We start from the raw sequence: 18,540 nt of genomic DNA, 5'->3' as shown, positions 1-18,540 counted from the left end.
CCATTATCTACAATGTTATTATGGGGCTCATTTTCAAAAGAGAAAAATGTCCAAAAACTGTCACAAGGGAGAGTTTGGACAGCAAACAAACAAATAATTGTCCCTCAGGAGATGCAAATCCAGCAAAGTCCACATTTCTCAATGGTTTAGGTCTTAGATATATTTTAAGTGGATTATCCAATTGTACATTTTTAAATAAAGCCTGCATCTTGAACATCACCATCTCCAGAGTTTTTTGTTTTCACAGGGTTTGGACGGTCACACATCCAAATATCTTCTGTTGAGATTTCCTGGAATTTACAGGTGTGACAGGTGATATGGAAACTGAGTTGTTGGATTAGACCAATACAGCACAGTTACTTACCGTAACAGGTGTTATCCAGGGACAGCAGGCATATATTCTCACATGTGGGTGACGTCATCTACGGAGCCCCAGCGCGGACAGCTTTTCAAGCAAACTTGCTAGAAGTTTCAAGTTTGCACACTGCACCACGCACGTGCATGCCTTCTCGCCCACTAGAGGGCGCATCCCACCTCGTGGTCCTCAGTTCCATAACTAGCAAAGAAACCATCCCCGGGGAGGCGGGCGGGTTGTGAGAATATATGCCTGCTGTCCCTGGATAACACCTGTTACGGTAAGTAACTGTGCTTTATCCCAGGACAAGCAGGCATGATATTCTCACATGTGGGTGACCTCCAAGCCAACCAAAAAAAAAGGGCAGGTGGGAGGATGGCAATTTAGGAAAACAGATTTTGCAAAACTGACTGGCCAAACCGGCCGTCACTCCTGGATAAAGTGTCCAGACAGTAATGAGAGGTGAACGTATGAACCGAAGACCAAGTGGCAGCTTTACATATGTCCTCCATAGGAGTGGATCGGAGGAAAGCCACCGAAGCTGCCATCGCTCGGACCTTATGCCCCGTGACTCGACCCGGGGGCGGAAGTCCAGCCTGAGCATAGCAAAAAGAAATGCAAGCAGCCAACCAGTTAGACAGAGTGCGCTTGGAAACCGGATGCCCTAATCGATTAGGATCGAAGGACAAAAACAATTGAGGAACCTTCCGATGAGACCTGGTGCGTTGAAGGTAATAAGCCAACGCCCTCTTACAGTCAAGCGTGTGAAGCGCCGTCTCACCAGGATGGGAGTGGGGCTTAGGGAAGAATACCGGAAGGACAATGGACTGATTGAGGTGGAAATCAGAAACAACTTTAGGTAAAAACTTAGGATGGGTACGGAGAACCACCTTGTCATGATGAAAGACAGTGAAAGGAGGGTCCGCAACCAAGGCTTGCAACTCGCCAATCCGCCTAGCGGAGGTGAGGGCAATCAGAAACACCACCTTCCAAGTCAGAAATTTCAAGAGAGACTTGTTGAGTGGCTCAAAAGGGGGTTTCATCAGTTGAGCCAAAACCACATTCAAATTCCACACGACTGAAGGAGGCTTAAGAGGGGGACAAACCCTGAGTAACCCTTTCATGAAGCGTGTCACCAAAGGATGGAGCGACAGAGGACGTCCATCCAGATGTAGATGGAAGGCAGAAATAGCACTAAGATGAACACGCACCGAAGTGGTTTTCAGGCCAGAGTGCGACAGATGGAATAAATAGTCCAAAACCGAGGACACCGGAACCGACACAGGATCCAGGTGAAAAGACGAACACCAGGTGGAAAACCTGGTCCATTTCTGCGAATAACACAGCCTCGTCGAAATCTTGCGTGAGGCTTCCAACACCTCCCTCACCGATTGAGACAGATCAGGCGGAGTTAGGGAGCAAGAAACCAAGCTGTCAGGTGCAATGACTGCAGATTGGGATGTAACATGGATCCTTGACTCTGAGACAGCAGAGAAGGAAACACAGGCAGAAGAAGAGGCTCCCTGGCACTGAGCTGAAGCAGCAGGGAGAACCAGTGCTGATGCGGCCACCGAGGTGCAATGAGAATCATCGTGGCCGTGGACGATTTGAGATGTACTAACGTTCGCATGATCAGAGGAAAAGGAGGGAACGCATACAGGAACCTCCCCTCCCAATCGAGAAGAAAGGCATCGGCCTCCAGACGGTCCCTCGAGTACATCCGAGAACAATACAGGGGCAGTTTGTGGGTCTCCGGCGAGGCAAACAGATCCACCTGCGGCGTTCCCCAGCGAGCAAAAACCTCGCGCAGAACTGCGGAGTGTAGAGTCCACTCGTGCGGTTGCAGAATTCGACTGAGTTTGTCTGCCAGACAATTCAGTTCTCCTTGGATGTAGACCGCCCGAAGGAAGATGTTCCGGGAGACCACCCACTCCCAAAGGCGCAGAGCCTCCGAGCAGAGGGGCCAAGAACCCGTTCCACCCTGCTTGTTCACATAGTACATTGCTACTTGATTGTCCGTGCGGACGAGGACAACCTGATCCTGCAATATGTGAACGAATGCTCGAAGTGCTAGAAAGATGGCCCGAAGCTCTAGCACGTTGATGTGACACCGACGGTCCTCGGCAGACCACAGGCCCTGCGTGCGAAGACCGTCGAGGTGGGCTCCCCACGCGTACTCCGAGGAGTCTGTGGTCAGAACCTTGCGAAAAGGAGGGGTGAGAAACAGTAAACCCTTGGACAGATTTGAAGAGTCTGTCCACCAACTCAGCGATTTCCGCAAAAGCGGAGTCACCGCGATAAGGCGAGACACCGGATCGTACTCTTGACGCCACTGGGAAGCAAGGGTCCACTGAGGAATCCTCAGATGCAGCCTTGCAAATGGAGTGACGTGGACCGTCGACGCCATATGACCGAGCAGCATCATCATGCGCTGAGCCGACACCACCGACAGTTGAGAGACCTGACGACCCATCCGCACCAAGGCTTCCAACCGCTGGGGTGGGAGGTAGGAGCGCAGGCGCACCGTGTCCAGCACCGCGCCTATAAATTGAAGAGACTGAGCCGGGCACAACTGTGATTTTGGGAAGTTTATCTCGAACCCGAGGCTCTGCAGGAAGGCAATAGACTGTCGGGTCGCTGAGATAACCCCCTCCCTGGTCGAGGCTTTGATGAGCCAATCGTCCAGATAAGGGAACACATGAAGCCCACGAGACCTCAGGGCTGCCGCAACCACCACCATGCACTTCGTGAAGACTCGTGGAGATGAGGCCAGGCCGAAGGGAAGGACCCTGTACTGGAGGTGCAAATCCCCCACTTGGAATCGTAAAAATCTTCGGAAGGCGGGATGCACCGGAACATGGGTGTATGCTTCCTTCAAGTCGAGGGAGCACATCCAGTCCCCTTCCTCCAAGAGAGGATATAAAACCGGGAGAGACAGCATTCGAAACTTCTCCCGGACCAGGAATTTGTTGAGCTTCCTGAGGTCCAGTATGGGGCGCAGGTCCCCGGTCTTTTTTGGGACCAAAAAGTAACGGGAGTAAAACCCCGTACCCCGCTGGTCCTTGGGGACCGGTTCGACCGCCCGAAGCACCAATAGGGCCCTGGCCTCGGCCAGAAGGGTCGGCAGCTGCGATCGGTTGCAAGAGGCTAGACTTGGGGGATGGTCCGGTGGCGAGGACACAAAGTTGAGCGAGTAGCCCTCGGAGACGGTCCGGAGCACCCAAGCGTCTGAGGTTATCTCGGTCCATGCCACCCGGAAGAACCGAAGACGCCCCCCGATAGGAAGGGGTTCCTGTGATTTTGCGGAGGGGAACCCGCCCCGTCCGCTCAGCCCGTCAAAAGGAAGGCGCAGGCTTAGAAGGACCCTGCGCCGGGGCTTGGGTTTGTCCCCCTCTGCCTCGCTGAGACGGACGCCTCGGAGGTGGCCTTGAGAAAGCCGGGGTCGACTTCTGAGGATATCGGCGCGGCGGAGGACGGAAAGGTTTCTGCGGCGGGGGCCTAGGTTTGGGGCGGACCAGGGATGCTAACGAGCGCTCCTGCTCCGACAACCGCTTGGTCGCCGCATCTAAGGACTCGTCAAATAACTCGGACCCCACACAAGGCAAGTCTGCAAGACGTTCCTGCAGGTTTGGGTCCATGTCGAGGGTGCGAAGCCAGGCCAGGCGGCGCATGGCCACTGCGAAGGCCGACACCCTCGAAACCAGCTCAAATGCGTCGTACACCGCATGAAATAGGTACAACCGCAATTGAGACAGGTTGGACGTAAACTTATCGAATCCTGCTCTTTGGGAGTCCGGTAAGGAGTCTCGATATTGAGGAAGGTCCTTCACCATGCCACGCAAATAGGAGGAAAAGGTGAAGGCATAATTTAGAACCCTGGTGGCCATCAGGGAATTTGAATAGAGGCGACGGCCAAACTTGTCCAGGGTCCGCCCCTCCCTGCCGGGTGGAACCGCCGCAGAAACCCGTGAGGGCTGTGATTTCTTAAGGGCAGACTCCACCAGAAGAGACTGGTGGGAGAGCTGCGCCTTTTCGAACCCTTTAGGGGGCACCGTCCTATACTTCGCTTCCATTTTCGAAGGCACAGACGTGACTGTAAGAGGGTTCAACAAGTTCTTCAACCAGGTCTGTAGAAGGACTCTGTTGAGGGGGAGCCTAGGCACCTCTCTAGGAGGAGTGGGAAGGTCCTGCTCCTCCAAAAATTCTTTGGAATATTGAGAACCGACCATCAGGTCTAACCCCAGGGCTCGGGCCATGTCCTGAACAAAGGATGAAAATGAGGACGGCCTGGCCGGGGGAGACGGGGTTCTCGACCTCCCCACCGAGGAGAGGGGAGAGGCCTCATGGGAATAATGAGGATCCCTTACTGACCCCGAGTCCCAGGATCCCCTCTCCAAGGCCCTCGAGGGGGAAGGAGAAATTCTCCGCCTCGCAGAACCCTTGGGTGAGGACCCCGGGGTCCGGGGGACACTCTCCCACTTCCTCGGCGAGGCGGCACGGGAAGACTTCCCATGAGGTGATCGGAGGAGCCTCGGGTTGTCGAGGCGCAACTCCGACACCTGCAACACCTCGCCCCCGAGCGGCGAGGAACGATCGTGCCTCCGAGGCGAGCCCCGCGGCCGCTTAGACTTCCTCGATCGGCGCCCCGTCCGAGGTCTCGGCGAGGCGTCCCGGGAAGACCCCGAGGAAGAGGAGGAAATACGGCGCACTCTGCGCAACTTTTCCTTGGGCCTCACACTCCGCTCAGGCGGCCCCCCCGAGGTCGAGGTCGAGGGCAGGGCCGGGACCGAGGTTAAGGGGGCCACAGTACCCGAGACCGAGGTCACCGAGGCCGGGGCTCCCGAGGTCGAGGGAGCCGAGGCCGGAGCCTCCGAGGGCGAGGGCGCCCCGGCCGAGGTCGAGGCCGCCGGAACTGCAGCCCGCTGCAACACTTCCAGGGCCCCCGACAGCTCCGATGAAATCAGGGCTCGAAGGAGTTCCTGGAAGGCCGGAATCCCCACGAAGGTGGGGAGTTCCGAGTCCGGAGCACACTCCCTGGAGGGCGACCTCGGTCTCGAGTATTCCCTCGGGGTGTGCGAAGTCGAGGTCCGAGGCGGGGCCGGGGTCGACCCACCCGCCTTAGCCGGAGTAGAGGATGGCTTCTTTGCTGAAGGGGATGGAACAGAGGACTTACCCGAAGCCGGTTTTCCTGAAGACGCCTTCGAAGACGAGGGCCGAGGCCGAGGTCAAGGCCGGGGCCGAGGCCGAGGCCGACGTCGAGGCCTTAGGCGGCGCGTCCACGGCGAACAATTCCGCCATTCTGGCCTTACGGCGACGGAGGGCTCTGTTTTGAAAAGTAGCACAGCGATCACACGAAGCTGTCGGATGATCCGGCCCAAGACAGACAATGCACCACCGGTGAGGGTCAGTGATGGAAAGTAACCTCTCACACCGGCTGCACTTTTTAAATCCCGTAACAGGACGGGACATCAACGAAAAAGAAGGCCGGGAACGACCGACGTCCCGCGGCCACGGCTGCCGGGAGCCCCCGGAGCCTAACGAAAAATAAAATTTTTTTTTTTTTTTTTTTTTACGAAAGGAAAAAGAAAGCAGCACCGCGAATCGATCAAAAATAAAAAGAAACAACGAAACGCGGCAGCTAGAAAGGCAATACAACTGGAGCTCAGATCCACAGGGCTTTCTGGCTCCGCGGAAAAAATTGAACTGAGGACCACGAGGTGGGATGCGCCCTCTAGTGGGCGAGAAGGCATGCACGTGCGTGGTGCAGTGTGCAAACTTGAAAGTTCTAGCAAGTTTGCTTGAAAAGCTGTCCGCGCTGGGGCTCCGTAGATGACGTCACCCACATGTGAGAATATCATGCCTGCTTGTCCTGGGATAATAGGCTTTGTGAATAAATCAAAACTAAGGGCTCCTTTTATCAAGGTGCGCTACGGGGGTTAGCGTGTCTGACATTTCATCATGCGCTAACCCCCGCGGCACACCAAAAAACTAACACCTCGTCAATGGAGGCGATAGCAACTAGCGCAGCAGGCGGTTGAATGCGCGGTATTCCACGCATTAACCGCCTATCGTAGCTTGATAAAAGGAGCCCTAAGTGAATATACATTAAAGTTTGGTAATTAAAGTGAGAGATTGAGTGAAAAAGCCTGAGACATTGTAATTTAAGACTGAAATGTTTAAATTGCTTTAACTGCACACAGGCTGTGCTGAGGGTGTTTAAAAGTTTAAGGAAAAGGGTGAGTTCATGAGAAACCATTGTCCATATGCAAGAGGATGTATGGAATTAAAGATAAGTTTCCCAGGGAAAAATAGGAAAACCTGTTCTTATACTGTGAACCAAAAGGATATCTGCATTTCTATAGATCAGGATGCAGGCTGGTATAGACATGATTGATTTCTGGAAAGGTCAAATAGGTCAAAAGTTATTTAGAAGTCATATGGAGAAAAAAGTGAAACACTGACATCTACTGGACTTGATGCGCAAGTGACTTGTCTGTCTTTATATTGTATTTTACTTTTGTTCCAGGACATAGAGTTAACTGAATAATTACATTGAAAATATATGTTTTTGTAAATGTACTAGGCTTCACAGGATGTACGTGTTTGGAAAACCTGTACGTCAGGCCATTGTATGTTAATGAATGTAAGTGATGTCAGGGAGAGGATAAAAAGTATAGCCTTTCAGAACTGCCTTTGAAATAACTTGATTAGGGGAATTTAACAGGTCTTCTTGTTTTTTCCTTGGATACAAAAGACTGCTATTATTATTACTTATATATCTCTTAAATAAACTTGAATATTCTGCTTTATTGAAGCATTCAGTGTTTTGTGTCCAATCTAACAAGCCACCAGGAAGGAAAATCTTCTCTTCTGCATAAGAGAGGAATTTTCATCCTGTGGAATTTCTCCTGAACCTGTATCCAGATAAATAGCTGCCGCCTTGGGATACTTCAGAAAATGCATTCAGTGGCACTGGAACATCTAAAATAATAATAAAAGGTGAGCATTTCATAGAAGGAATGTAGGCATGACTTGGGCATGAATGTCTTCATGCCATATGGATAGCAAAACAATTTCTCTGGGCATTCCAAAACATGCCCAGAGTTAAGACCTGTTTTAAAAGAAATAATGTGAGCAACAATTTGTCTTTTGACCAACTAGTGATTTGGTTGTGTTGGAGAGTGGAGAGCAAGAACGCAGCGTTTGTCTGAACTACTGGAGAGTTACTGAGTGCTATATTGCATGTCTGTCTAGGTCCTTATCACAACCTTCACCTTATCAGACCTGCTCCTCTGTCTGCTCTCTCCCCCACCCCACACCCATACCTGCCAGACTCCAGACCTTCCCTACCTGCTTCTTGTCTCTCACCCACCATTCCACCCCCAGTCACACACCTTGCTGTGTCGCTGTGCTGTCTCTGTATCTTATGCTTTCAGCTAGAACAGTGGTCTCAAACGTGTGGCCCGCCAGGTACTATTTTGAGGCCCTCGGTATGTTTATCATAATCACAAAAGTAAAATAAAACCGTTTCTTGATCATATGTCTCTTTAGCTATAAATTACAATATTGTTATTAAGACTTAGCCAAAAGAAAAGAGTTATTTAATAAGACATTAACTACTTTTTTCTGAGGCCCTCCAAGTACCTACAAATCCAAAATGTGGCCCTGCAAAGGGTTTGAATTTGAGACCACTGAGCTAGAGTGAGTGCTGATTGTAGACACTCACAGGTGAGACAACGTCCAAGAGGTTGGATGAGGAGCCCCCCACCCATCTCAGAGCTGACCAGGGTACAGTCCAGAGGGGGGGGGGGTCTATGCTAGGAAATAATTGATATAGACAAACATTTATTTATGGTGTACAGCTCTCATAAACCCCACCACCACCACAAATACCAACCCTTCCCCCTCACAATAAGACCCACATTCAGCATTCCCTGCTTACTTCCTCTTCTCCCTGCCTAGACCCTTCCCATTCCCACATCCCCTCTGAGCCTTCCCTGACTCCCACTCTCCTTCTTTTGGTGCTAAAACATAGGAGTCATCATCTACCTACACTTTCTTTTATAGTCCTCAGCATCCCTGTTGTTGTGGTGAACCGCACTGGGGCATGTAGAAATGGCAGCCAACTCTTTGCCCTTGCTGTAGGCACAGAGGCATTCTCCCTTGGGGGCAAAGAGGTGTGCATGCATCTTTATTTCAGTGTCTAAAAAATTAACCTTGCAGCTGAGTGACTAGTTCTGCTTTCTCTAAGCCAGTGGTTCCCAACCCTGTCCTAGAGGACCACCAGGCCAATCGGGTTTTCAGGCTAGCCCTAATGAATATGCATGGAGCCGATTTGCATGCCTGTCACTTCCATTATATGCAATCTCTCTCATGCATATTCATTAGGGCTAGCCTGAAAACCTGATTGGCCTGGTGGTCCTCCAGGACAGGGTTGGGAACCACTGCTCTAAGCCATCCCCACTGAAAACTAAAACTTTTGAAAATGGTGTTTAGGGCATTTATATAGCCATTTCCAAACATCTCAGCTGCAGGAAAATAAACATTTTTTAGATAGATGGCCAAAGTTCTGATTATGGTGAAATCAGAAAAAATGTTTATAGGAGATCCCAGCCCTTAGATGCTATTTCCGACTACAGGCAGTCCCTGAGTTACAAACACCCGACTTAAATACGACTCGCTTCATTGAGCAGTATTTCCAGTGGCATACACTTCTCCAGATTCAGGACTGATACACGGCCACATTAAGAACAGTGTGTAGTTATGCATGCTGTACCTTAGAGGGAACACTGGTACTAGGGACAATTGGCCCTTTTGTCAGCTGGGAGCAGAGGTAAGAAGCAGCAAGAATCTTAAAATCTACAAATTCTGAGTTACATACAAATCTGACTTAAGAATAGCTTTAAAAACGTAACTCTTCTTAACCCTGGGACTGCCTGTAGCCCCACCCCCCAGCCAAGCAGCTGGTCCAGCTCCCTGCTAACTTTTGACTTGTTGCTCTGTTGCAGATGTGACAGCCACTGGTCACAAGGGAAGTTGTGGATCTCTATCTCTGTGTGCCCTGCCTTCTTATTCATCCTGGTCTGATCTTGTGCCTCCCTCTGTGTGTGTCCTTGGCCCTCTCCAGCACCTGTTCCTGCCAGTGCCCCCAGGTTTACATCAGCTGCACAGGGAGAAGGGGAGTGATGTGTATGCAGGTCATCTCTCTAACCTTCCAGAGTTCACCACCATTCCTGTCTTTGTCGCTCGAGCTGCACTTCTTTCCTCCCACTTTATCTGTCCTGGGCCTCCTCCCTCTTTCTTTGTCTGTCTTTCCATCAGAGATAGAACAGAGGCACCCTCCATCCAATCCCAGGACCCTCCACACATAACTGGGGGTGAGGGGAGGATGTGGGCTGCTGCATGCACAGTTTCCCCTGGGCCTCCATGTCATCTATGTTGTCATGGTGAACTTGGGTTGAGGTGCCACCCTCTTTCCCTGGACATGTTGCTGGAGCATCCTGGCAGCAGCCCACTCTATTCCCCTCCACGTTGGCCTCTTGAACACACAATAAAGTCCAGTCTCTGCACTGCCTGAGCATACCTGCTGGACATGCCTGCTGGGTTGCTATGGCGAGACAACAGATACACGGTATCTATGGTTCTTCCCTGCCCTCTTCCCCATGTGTCTATGCGGCTCTGGTGTTCTTGTCCTGCAATACACCCCATCAGAGTTCCCTCTTTTAACCAAAAATTTTATACGAGATTTTAATGATCGCATACTTTATTTTTTTATGATGAGAATGTTTTTACAAGATTTTTTACCTGTACATAATTTTAACCATCTATTTATGAATGATTTTATGATACAAAGCTATTATCTATTGTATATACATGTTATTGTATATATTATTGGATTGATTTTTATTATATTTGATATATCGCTTGTACATGAGTATTAAGCAGTTTACAATACTAATACTTTACATTAGAAATGAGGGTTACATTTTGAATCATTAGAAAGTTATCATAATCTGTGGGTATTCTTTGACACACCTGTATATCTCCTGACAACTGTTACCGTTGTGATGAATGTTCCACATCACTGGTCTTGCTAACCTGTTTTTCACAGCATTACCTTGTCATACAAAATAAAAATTCCCTTCTGTCACGTGTCCTTCTTTGTAACATGTATCTTGGACATAGCTGTTTACACATTTCCTAAGGATATATACAGGATGTATCGGGGACATCTCACCACCACAGGAACCTCCTGACATCACTACCGAAATTCTTCACAGTCAATTATAGGATGGACGTTTTCCGAGGAATGGTAACTTGAACTTTGGACACACTTTTGCTGGACGTTTCTATCAACTATTTTCGATACATGGAATATAGTTTGTACATTTTTCTGATTATCACCGACAGTTGTGCATCTTCAATAAGATGTCTAAACTTGGACTTAAGACATCCTATTGAAAATGCCCCTCTACTCAAAGCAAAGCAGTTTGCATCACAGAGAGATTGATCAGTTAACGCCAAGAAAACCCCCCAAACCATCCACACTAAACAATATTTCTAATAATTTATGCACATAATCAGCAAGTTAACTGTTAGCACATATACTGTATAGAAATTACCCAAGGACCATAGTGTCATATCTTTACTGAGTGTGGACGGTCTCTCCTTTCCGCCCACCCACATACATGTTCTGGTCTGGATTTTCACAGAACAGAACCTTCCCTCTAATGCAACTTCTGCTTCTACCCGGACATGATCGCTGAGGCACCGGGTAGGAACAAACTGCCACCTACAGAAGTGAACTTTTTTTTTTTAATGTACACACTAGGAGATGGGAGAGACCAGGAGATGCCAGATAGCTCAGAAGGGGAAAGGAGTGAGAAATGCAAGACCGGGGGGGGGGGGGGGCAGAAAGACTCACCTAACACTGACAGTCTGGCTATGCCATAAACAGAAATTCAACACATTCGGTGTCAGTTTGATCTTGGATTTTATCTACAGGACTGTGTTCATCTCCTTATCTTTATCTTGCCTAACCGGTTAGCGTACCAACACACAGTATCACTCAAAAGCCAGATGCCCTCCGCACAGCCACAAGTTCTGAACCCGAGCCCAAGCAGGCCTTACGCGCAGATAATAAGGAAGCAAACGGTCAGGATGTAAGACAGGTTACGTTAGACCAAAAGTGGCCGTCGGCCTGCGCTACCCACCCACCTACCTTCCCTCACGATACAACTACCTTCGGGAACAGTTCCACTCACCCCCATGGCGGCGGTGGTGGCTACAGTGGCCCCCGGCTCCACTCTCCCAGACTCGCTAACAGCAGTGGCAGAAAGAGACCCAGCGCACGTACACCTCCACCATACACTCTGGCGCCAGAGACTAATAGGGGCAGCAATTGAGTAGACTTTGGGGGACAGCGATGGTGGCAGAAAGAGCGCGAGTTGACCCGGCCTGACTGCGCAGGCGCGGTCACATCCGTGTTCCTGTGTAAGGCAACGTTTGCCCTTCTGTGGGGAGCGCAGCGCGAATGACAGCGTGCGTCTGTAGGCGCTCTGTTGCCATGGCAGCTAAGAAGGCGGGAGAAGTCGATGGGATTTCATTGCTTGCCTGTAACGGTTCTTTTCTCAGGGAGGATCTTTTAAGTCACGCAACTGGTGGCTCCCAAGCTCATGGTCACGGGGTCACAGGATTAATGTTCACATTCCATAAATTCCCCAATATAAGTATAGTGGAGAATTGAAGCATTAAAGAGAAAGTATTAACCACTATCTGTCCAAATGTTGAGTTCATGTTTCATTAGTCCGCCAGTGGTGTGCAGTGACGGTTATGGCGGGTGATTCTATGCATGAGCTTAAACTAGGGGTGAATAACCACAGCCCACACCATGTCAGGCTTTCAAGATTTCCACAATGTATATGCATGAGATCTTATTGCATAAAATGGAGGCAATGCATGCAAATACTTATGCATATTGTAACCGGCAGCCTCAGAGCAAGGTGTCTTGGGCCACCGGTACAAGAAAATCCTCTTGTGAGCCGCTGCGGGCAGCACAAGGAAAAATAATAAAGAACACCACCGCACCAGGTAAGTTCTTTTTCAAAATAAACTTGAGCTTTATTCCTCAAAGTAAAAATAAACATAAAGCTTTGTCAGGATGTTTCTGCTTATAACTGAGACTCAATGTCCATATGGCAAAAACTCAATAAGTTGCTAAAGTCCACATTAATTCATAGTCCATCAGCATGTATCCAAGAGAAAAGAAAAAAAACTCAAAACACACAAGCTTCAGAGCTGTATCAATTCAATACAAGTCAGTGCAATTACACTGGCTTCTTCAGCAACAGAGTACTGGCCAGACAGTGTGCTCCCTGTGGTGTTAATCTGCCATAAAATTGGCCCTCTATCCCACCACTATGAACACGGGGCTAACCCCACTGTCTTAGCATAACATAGTACACTTGATTCAAAAGGGAAAGCGCAATTAAGCTTTCAAAAATGAAAAAACAAACTTCAAAATAAAAGTCCTTGCTTAATTCAGCATAGTGAAAATCCACTCTTTAACATGAGTTGTAATTATTCAGTCAAAGAAAAAGCTGGTCAAAACAAACTTGCAATAACTTCAGCAATACTCAAATACTTGCTTTTATAAGGCAAACTTCCATAGGAATATTCTCAGGCATCAGCCCAACACTGGCTTCAGGACTTGTTTCCATCTCCTTGGCCAATGGTTCCTCACTCAGACTGGAAGATGATTCTCCTCCAGCCTCTGTAAACTCCATGTCCTCTGAAGCTTGACTGCTATCAGGAGCTCTGCTGCTGTTCCTCTCTGTTCTGATTTTCTAGGAGCCTAGTCTTCAGGGAGAGCAGCTTGCAGCCCCGCCCCCAACCCTCCGGTGGAAAGGATTTCCGGTGATTCACCTTGTGATCCAGAGGGGGATGGGAACCTAGCACTGCTGCTCTCTTACTCCCTCTACAGGCCCTAGAAGGAAATTTGGTCTGAGAGGCAGAAAATGGGGAATAAGGCAGATTATGGACAGGGTCTGTATCTGCACTGGGATCTTTACTAGGGACACTCCTAGCAGGCATAGTCTGCTTATCACAATATTCATTGGAGAAATCCTGAAAACACAACTAGATTGTGGCTCTCAAGGACAGATTGGACACTCCTATGCTAAATATTAGTTTCCAAGTTTATTTAGAATTTCTTGTACTGCTTAATCCAGGGGTGTCCAATGTCGGTCCTCGAGGGCCGCAGTCCAGTCGGATGTTCAGGATTTCCCCAATGAATATACATGAGGTCTATTTGCATGCACTGCTTTCATTGTATGCTAATAGATCTCATGCATATTCATTGGGGAAATCCTGAAAACCCGACTGGATTGCGGCCCTCGAGGACCGACATTGGACACCCCTGGCTTAATCATATTTCTAATCGGTGTACAATAATAAAATTTGTACAACATTCAACAAAATAGAGCAAAATTAAAAACAATACAATATTTTGCATAAGATCAATTGGGGAAAATTAGTGAAGATGAAGACTTACAATACAGACACATTGAAAAGAAGAGGAGGAACTACAAAGTGCAAGGAAAAGAAAACAAGTATGGGAGGTACAAAAGGTTAGGGTAAGACTGCAGATAAACAGTATAACTTAGCCCTTACAAGGGTTATTATGAGTCATAAGGATCAAGGAATAAAAATGTTTTTAGCTTTGCCTTGAAGTGCCTAGAGAAGTTTCTTCACGGAGATAGTTTGGTATAGAATTCCAAAGGGTGAGCGCCGTCACTGAAAAAATGTTTGATCTTACAGTGTTGATATGTTTTAGGGATGGAATAGTTAGAAGATGTTGGGCCAAGTATAGAGAATGAGTAATCTCGGGCTGACTGCTTAAACGGGTTTTCAATGTTAAGAGGAGAATTTTCTCTTTATTATTATTTTTTATTTATAGATTTTCACATTATTTAACAAGCATACCATCTTGAACAGAAAGTGCAATTAAGAAAATATAATATTTAAATTACTTTCCATCCAGAAAATAAATCAAACTATAATAGGAAATATCTCTCTACTTAATCACACACTAGTCCTCAAAATTAGGATCCAAGATTAAAGAATAGGAGTGATTAAAATATAAAATAAAAAGCAAGAAATCACATTATCTGTTACTGAAATAGAGCTAAATTATTACTTGGACACAGATGTTTCTCCATTTTCAAGGTGCTTCATGGAAAGGAAAGCCGTCAAATGAGCTGGTTCAAAGAACACATATTTTAAAGTATGATGCCTTACTACACATTTACTAGGGTATCTAAGAAAAAATAAACCCCCAATCTGGGTCACACCTGGTTTCAATATTAGAAATTCCCTTCTTCTCTTTTGAGTCTCTTTAGAGACATCAGGAAAAATTTGAATATGGAAACCAAGGAAGTCTCTAGATCTATTTTTGAAGAAAAGTTTAAAGATCCAATCTTTGTCTGGAGCCAAAGCCACAGACAGTAAGAGAGTGGCTGAAATAGCCACTTCTCTATCTGATTGTTCCAATAAAGCGGAAACATCTAGAGAACTTTCCTGAGGTTTTCCAAAATCTTCTAATACACTCTTGTCAATGGTGGAAAAGAATTCTCAGGAATTTTAAGTATTTCCAGAAAGTAACGCTTTATCATTTCTCTTGGGGAGATTGATGAGACTTTGGAAAGTTAAATGTAAATTATTAATGCGACGATTGTTTTCAAGTGCTTCCAATTTTCTCCTTATAATCAAATTGTCTTTTACAAGTAAATCATGATTACTTTTAATCATTTTTACGTCCTTCTTTTCTTCTTGAATATCAGATTTCAATAATACAATATCCTCTTTCAAAGTATTAATTTCTTCTTTCTGATCCTTCAATTCTTTATCTAAATTTTTGATTTGAGGATTCAGGGAATTCCCCAAAGCCAAAACTAATTCCCAGAGCGAGTCTAACGTGACTTCTGGGGGTTTAACTGGAGCAAAGGAAACTATAGGTGTAGTATGAGATAGCTCAGATGGTTGGTTTACCTCCCCAATGCCTTGTTCCTCCTTGGCTGAAGATGTCCCAGTCACTGGTTCCTCCAAAAGGACCAAATCCTTCTGGGCTGTTCCCTGCGGCGAGCCCTCCGATATACTGGCCTCTTGAGAGGAGAATACTGGCTCGTCGGACGTATTCTCCTCTCGTGGTGAGCTAGCTCCCAGCAGCAGCGGCTGAAGGGGAGGCGTCCTGATGTCGGGACTTAGAGTAACATCTAGCCCTTGGGTTTCTGCCGAAGCACTCCGTTCTGCCGGCACTCCCAACGGGCGATTCCCTGAAGAAGCTTGCTCAATTTGAAGGCGTCTGAAGATGTCTTCAACTGTAGGAACCATGAGCACCAAGCGCTGGGAAGCACTACCAACGCTTCTGCCCCTTCTTTTCGGCATTCTTCAAAGGTAGGAGAAAGACATTCTCAGGCGTCCTGTCAGCATTCAGATAGCAGCAGCCATCTTGGATCCAAAGGAGAAGAATTTTATAGTTAATTCTATGTTCAAACGGCAACCAGTGAGCTTTGTGTAAGAGGGAGGTGACATGATCGTATTTTTTTGCACCGAATATAAGTTTTATTGCAGTATTTTGTAATATTTGAAGGCGCCAAATTTATTTTTTGTTATCCCTTTAAAGAGGGCATCAAAGTAGTCTATACAAGAGATAACGAGCAAATGAATCAAGATATTCAGAGATGCAGGGTCTAGTAGTTTGGAAAGAGATCTAATCATTCTTAAACAGTGAAAGCAATGTTGAACAGTACTGATGTGGAGGTGATAAGTGAATTTAGTATCAAATGTGACTCCTAGTAGTTTTAAAGAAGAAACAGTTTTGATGGGTAGAGAATTACATTTTAAGGGAGCCTGTATAGTTAATCCTTTTTGATTGGAAAAATCATTACTTTTGATTTGTCAAATGTTGGGGAACAACATGTTAGATTCTAGCCAGGATTAGTGCAATACATACCCTTAACCAAGGTTAATGTGCTCACTGTTTGTGTTGAATGATGCTGTTCCGCCACTTATTTCTGTCAGATGGGATGATCAGTGACACTCAGAAAAGCACACAGACAATATAAAAGCATAAACAATAACCCTTTAATATATATATTTATATGAATATAAGAATAAAATAGCTTCACCGTAATCCCAGGCAACGACCAGCCCTCACAATTGGGAATCCCTGCAATTGATAGGTGGGTGGACACGGGAGACTGTCCCTTTAGACGTCTTGAATTCTAATGTTAGGGGCAGAGTCCCGTCCTTATAAAGGGTGAAAGCTGCTGAGTTCAAAAGCATGAACAGCTGGTCCTGCAGTAACCAGCGTCCTTTATTACGATTCAGGCACACCCGGTCCTGGTCTTTTGTTCTTTGTTGTTTTGGCAACACCCAGGTCATGGAGGTCAAGATAACAGATACTTGTTGCAGAAACCAGCTTCCCATCTGGTTTTACTGTCCTTTTGATGTTGTTTGGGCAACCCCAGGTCAAGGAGGTCAGGATATCAGATAAGCAGACTTGTTGCAGAAACCAGCTTCCCATCTGGTTTTACTGTCCTTTTGATGTTGTTTGGGCAACCCCCAGGTCAAAGAGGTCAAGATAGCAGATACTTGTTGCAGAAACCAGCTTCCCATCTGGTTTTACTGTCCTTTTGATGTTGTTTGGGCAACCCCCAGGTCAAGGAGGTCAGGATATCAGATAAGCAGACTTGTGGATACATGTCAGTAGTATGCTGAGTTTCAGTTACCCCCCTGGCCATAGGCATAACAGTCCACCCCTGGATCCTCAAGTCTGCACCTCCGAATAAGAAGTCATCCGAATAGAGGGAGAGAGTGTTCGTTTGTATACACAATAGGTAAATCCACAATTAAGAAATGTTAACATAAGGATAACTAAACAAATATAGATTAAGGGATGAAGAAACACCTTTCGTGCAGTAGCACTCTGTTATGCCCAGGGGGTAAATGGACTCAGCATAATACGTGACATGTCTCCTCAAGTCTGCTTATCTGACCTCTTTGTCCTGAGTGTTACCTTGACAACACCAAAAGGATAGTAAAGACAGATGGCCTCTGTAACACCTTCTTGATAGCATCAAAGAGACAGTGCAACACCTATCCTGACTTCCTTTATTTGAGTGACAACTGGATAGCATCAAAGAGACAATAAACTGCAACACCTCCTTGCTTATTTGAGATCCTGACCTCTTTGATCTCCACAGGACAGTAAGACCAGATGGTCTCTACAATAACCTTGCTTATCTGAGATCTGACCTCCTTGATCTCAAAAGGACAGCTGAGCTAACATCCTGACCTCATTGATCTTCAAAGGACAGTAAAACCAGATGATCATCAGTAAAGACAGATGGGAAACTACATCAAAAAGAAAGGGACAGTGACAAGTATCTGCTATCTTGACCTTTTTGACCTAGGAGTTGCCAAAACAAATAACAAAGGACCAGTACCAGCTGTCTTACTAAGAGGCAAGCAGTTTTCCCAGCTTTTCACCCAATATAAAAGACGGGACTTGCCTCTAACCTGAGAACCCAAGACGTCTCCAGGAATACAGAATCCATGACGTTTGGAGGGAGAATCCACGTCTCAAGGGACAGTCCTTTGGTCCACCCATCTATCTATTGCAGGGATTCCCAATGGTGAAGATGGTCGTTATATGGGGTCAAGGTGATGCTATTTTATATTTAATTCTTATATATGTATAATAAAGTGTTATTGTTTATGCTTTATATTGTCTGTGTGCTTTTCTGAGTGTCACTGATCATCCCACTTGGCAGAAATAAGTGGCGGAACACACTCCATCCGGTAAAAACATCCCACCAATGGTGTGCAGTAGTAGCTTCAATATGATCTGCCACTGAATGCAAGTTAAAATTCATATCTATTTTATGCTGTAGCAAAGTAAGGTTACATTGCTGATTTGCTTTATTTAGGATTGCTATATTTTGCATGGCTTTCTTTATAGATGGCAATAAAATAATTGGAGTAAGTACATCGGCAAAAGAAAAATTAATATTTACATTTGATATAAACATACTGAAAAGGGAGCTTGAATAGCAGGAATCACAAGTTCAACAGTACTGCTAGCAACACAAACATTTTTATGTGATATTTCTTGTATAAAGATA

At 46.6% G+C, this 18,540-nt stretch overlaps 1 protein-coding gene across 3 annotated transcripts in view; it reads right to left on the bottom strand.

Moving 5' to 3' along the window:
* The window catches only part of NAA40 (N-alpha-acetyltransferase 40, NatD catalytic subunit), an 84,173-nt gene extending 72,261 nt beyond the window's left edge, over window positions 1-11,912 (bottom strand). Inside the window, exon 1 of one of the 3 annotated variants that reach the window (XM_033953562.1) lies at window positions 11,577-11,912. Coding sequence is in view for 1 of the 3 variants with exons in the window: in XM_033953561.1 (XP_033809452.1) it covers window positions 11,620-11,625 (6 nt within the window). In the remaining 2 variants the exon portion in view is untranslated. Of the gene's footprint in view, window positions 1-11,279; window positions 11,534-11,576 lie in introns of those variants that run through there. The other 2 variants (XM_033953561.1, XM_033953563.1) reach the window with 2 other exon arrangements.
* Window positions 11,913-18,540: the final 6,628 nt, after the last annotated feature.

Source organism: Geotrypetes seraphini, chromosome 8, assembly GCF_902459505.1.
Source record: "Geotrypetes seraphini chromosome 8, aGeoSer1.1, whole genome shotgun sequence".
Lineage (NCBI taxonomy): Eukaryota > Metazoa > Chordata > Amphibia > Gymnophiona > Dermophiidae > Geotrypetes > Geotrypetes seraphini.
Note: the sequence above shows the minus strand (reverse complement) of the source record. Positions and strands in the feature narration are given on the sequence as shown.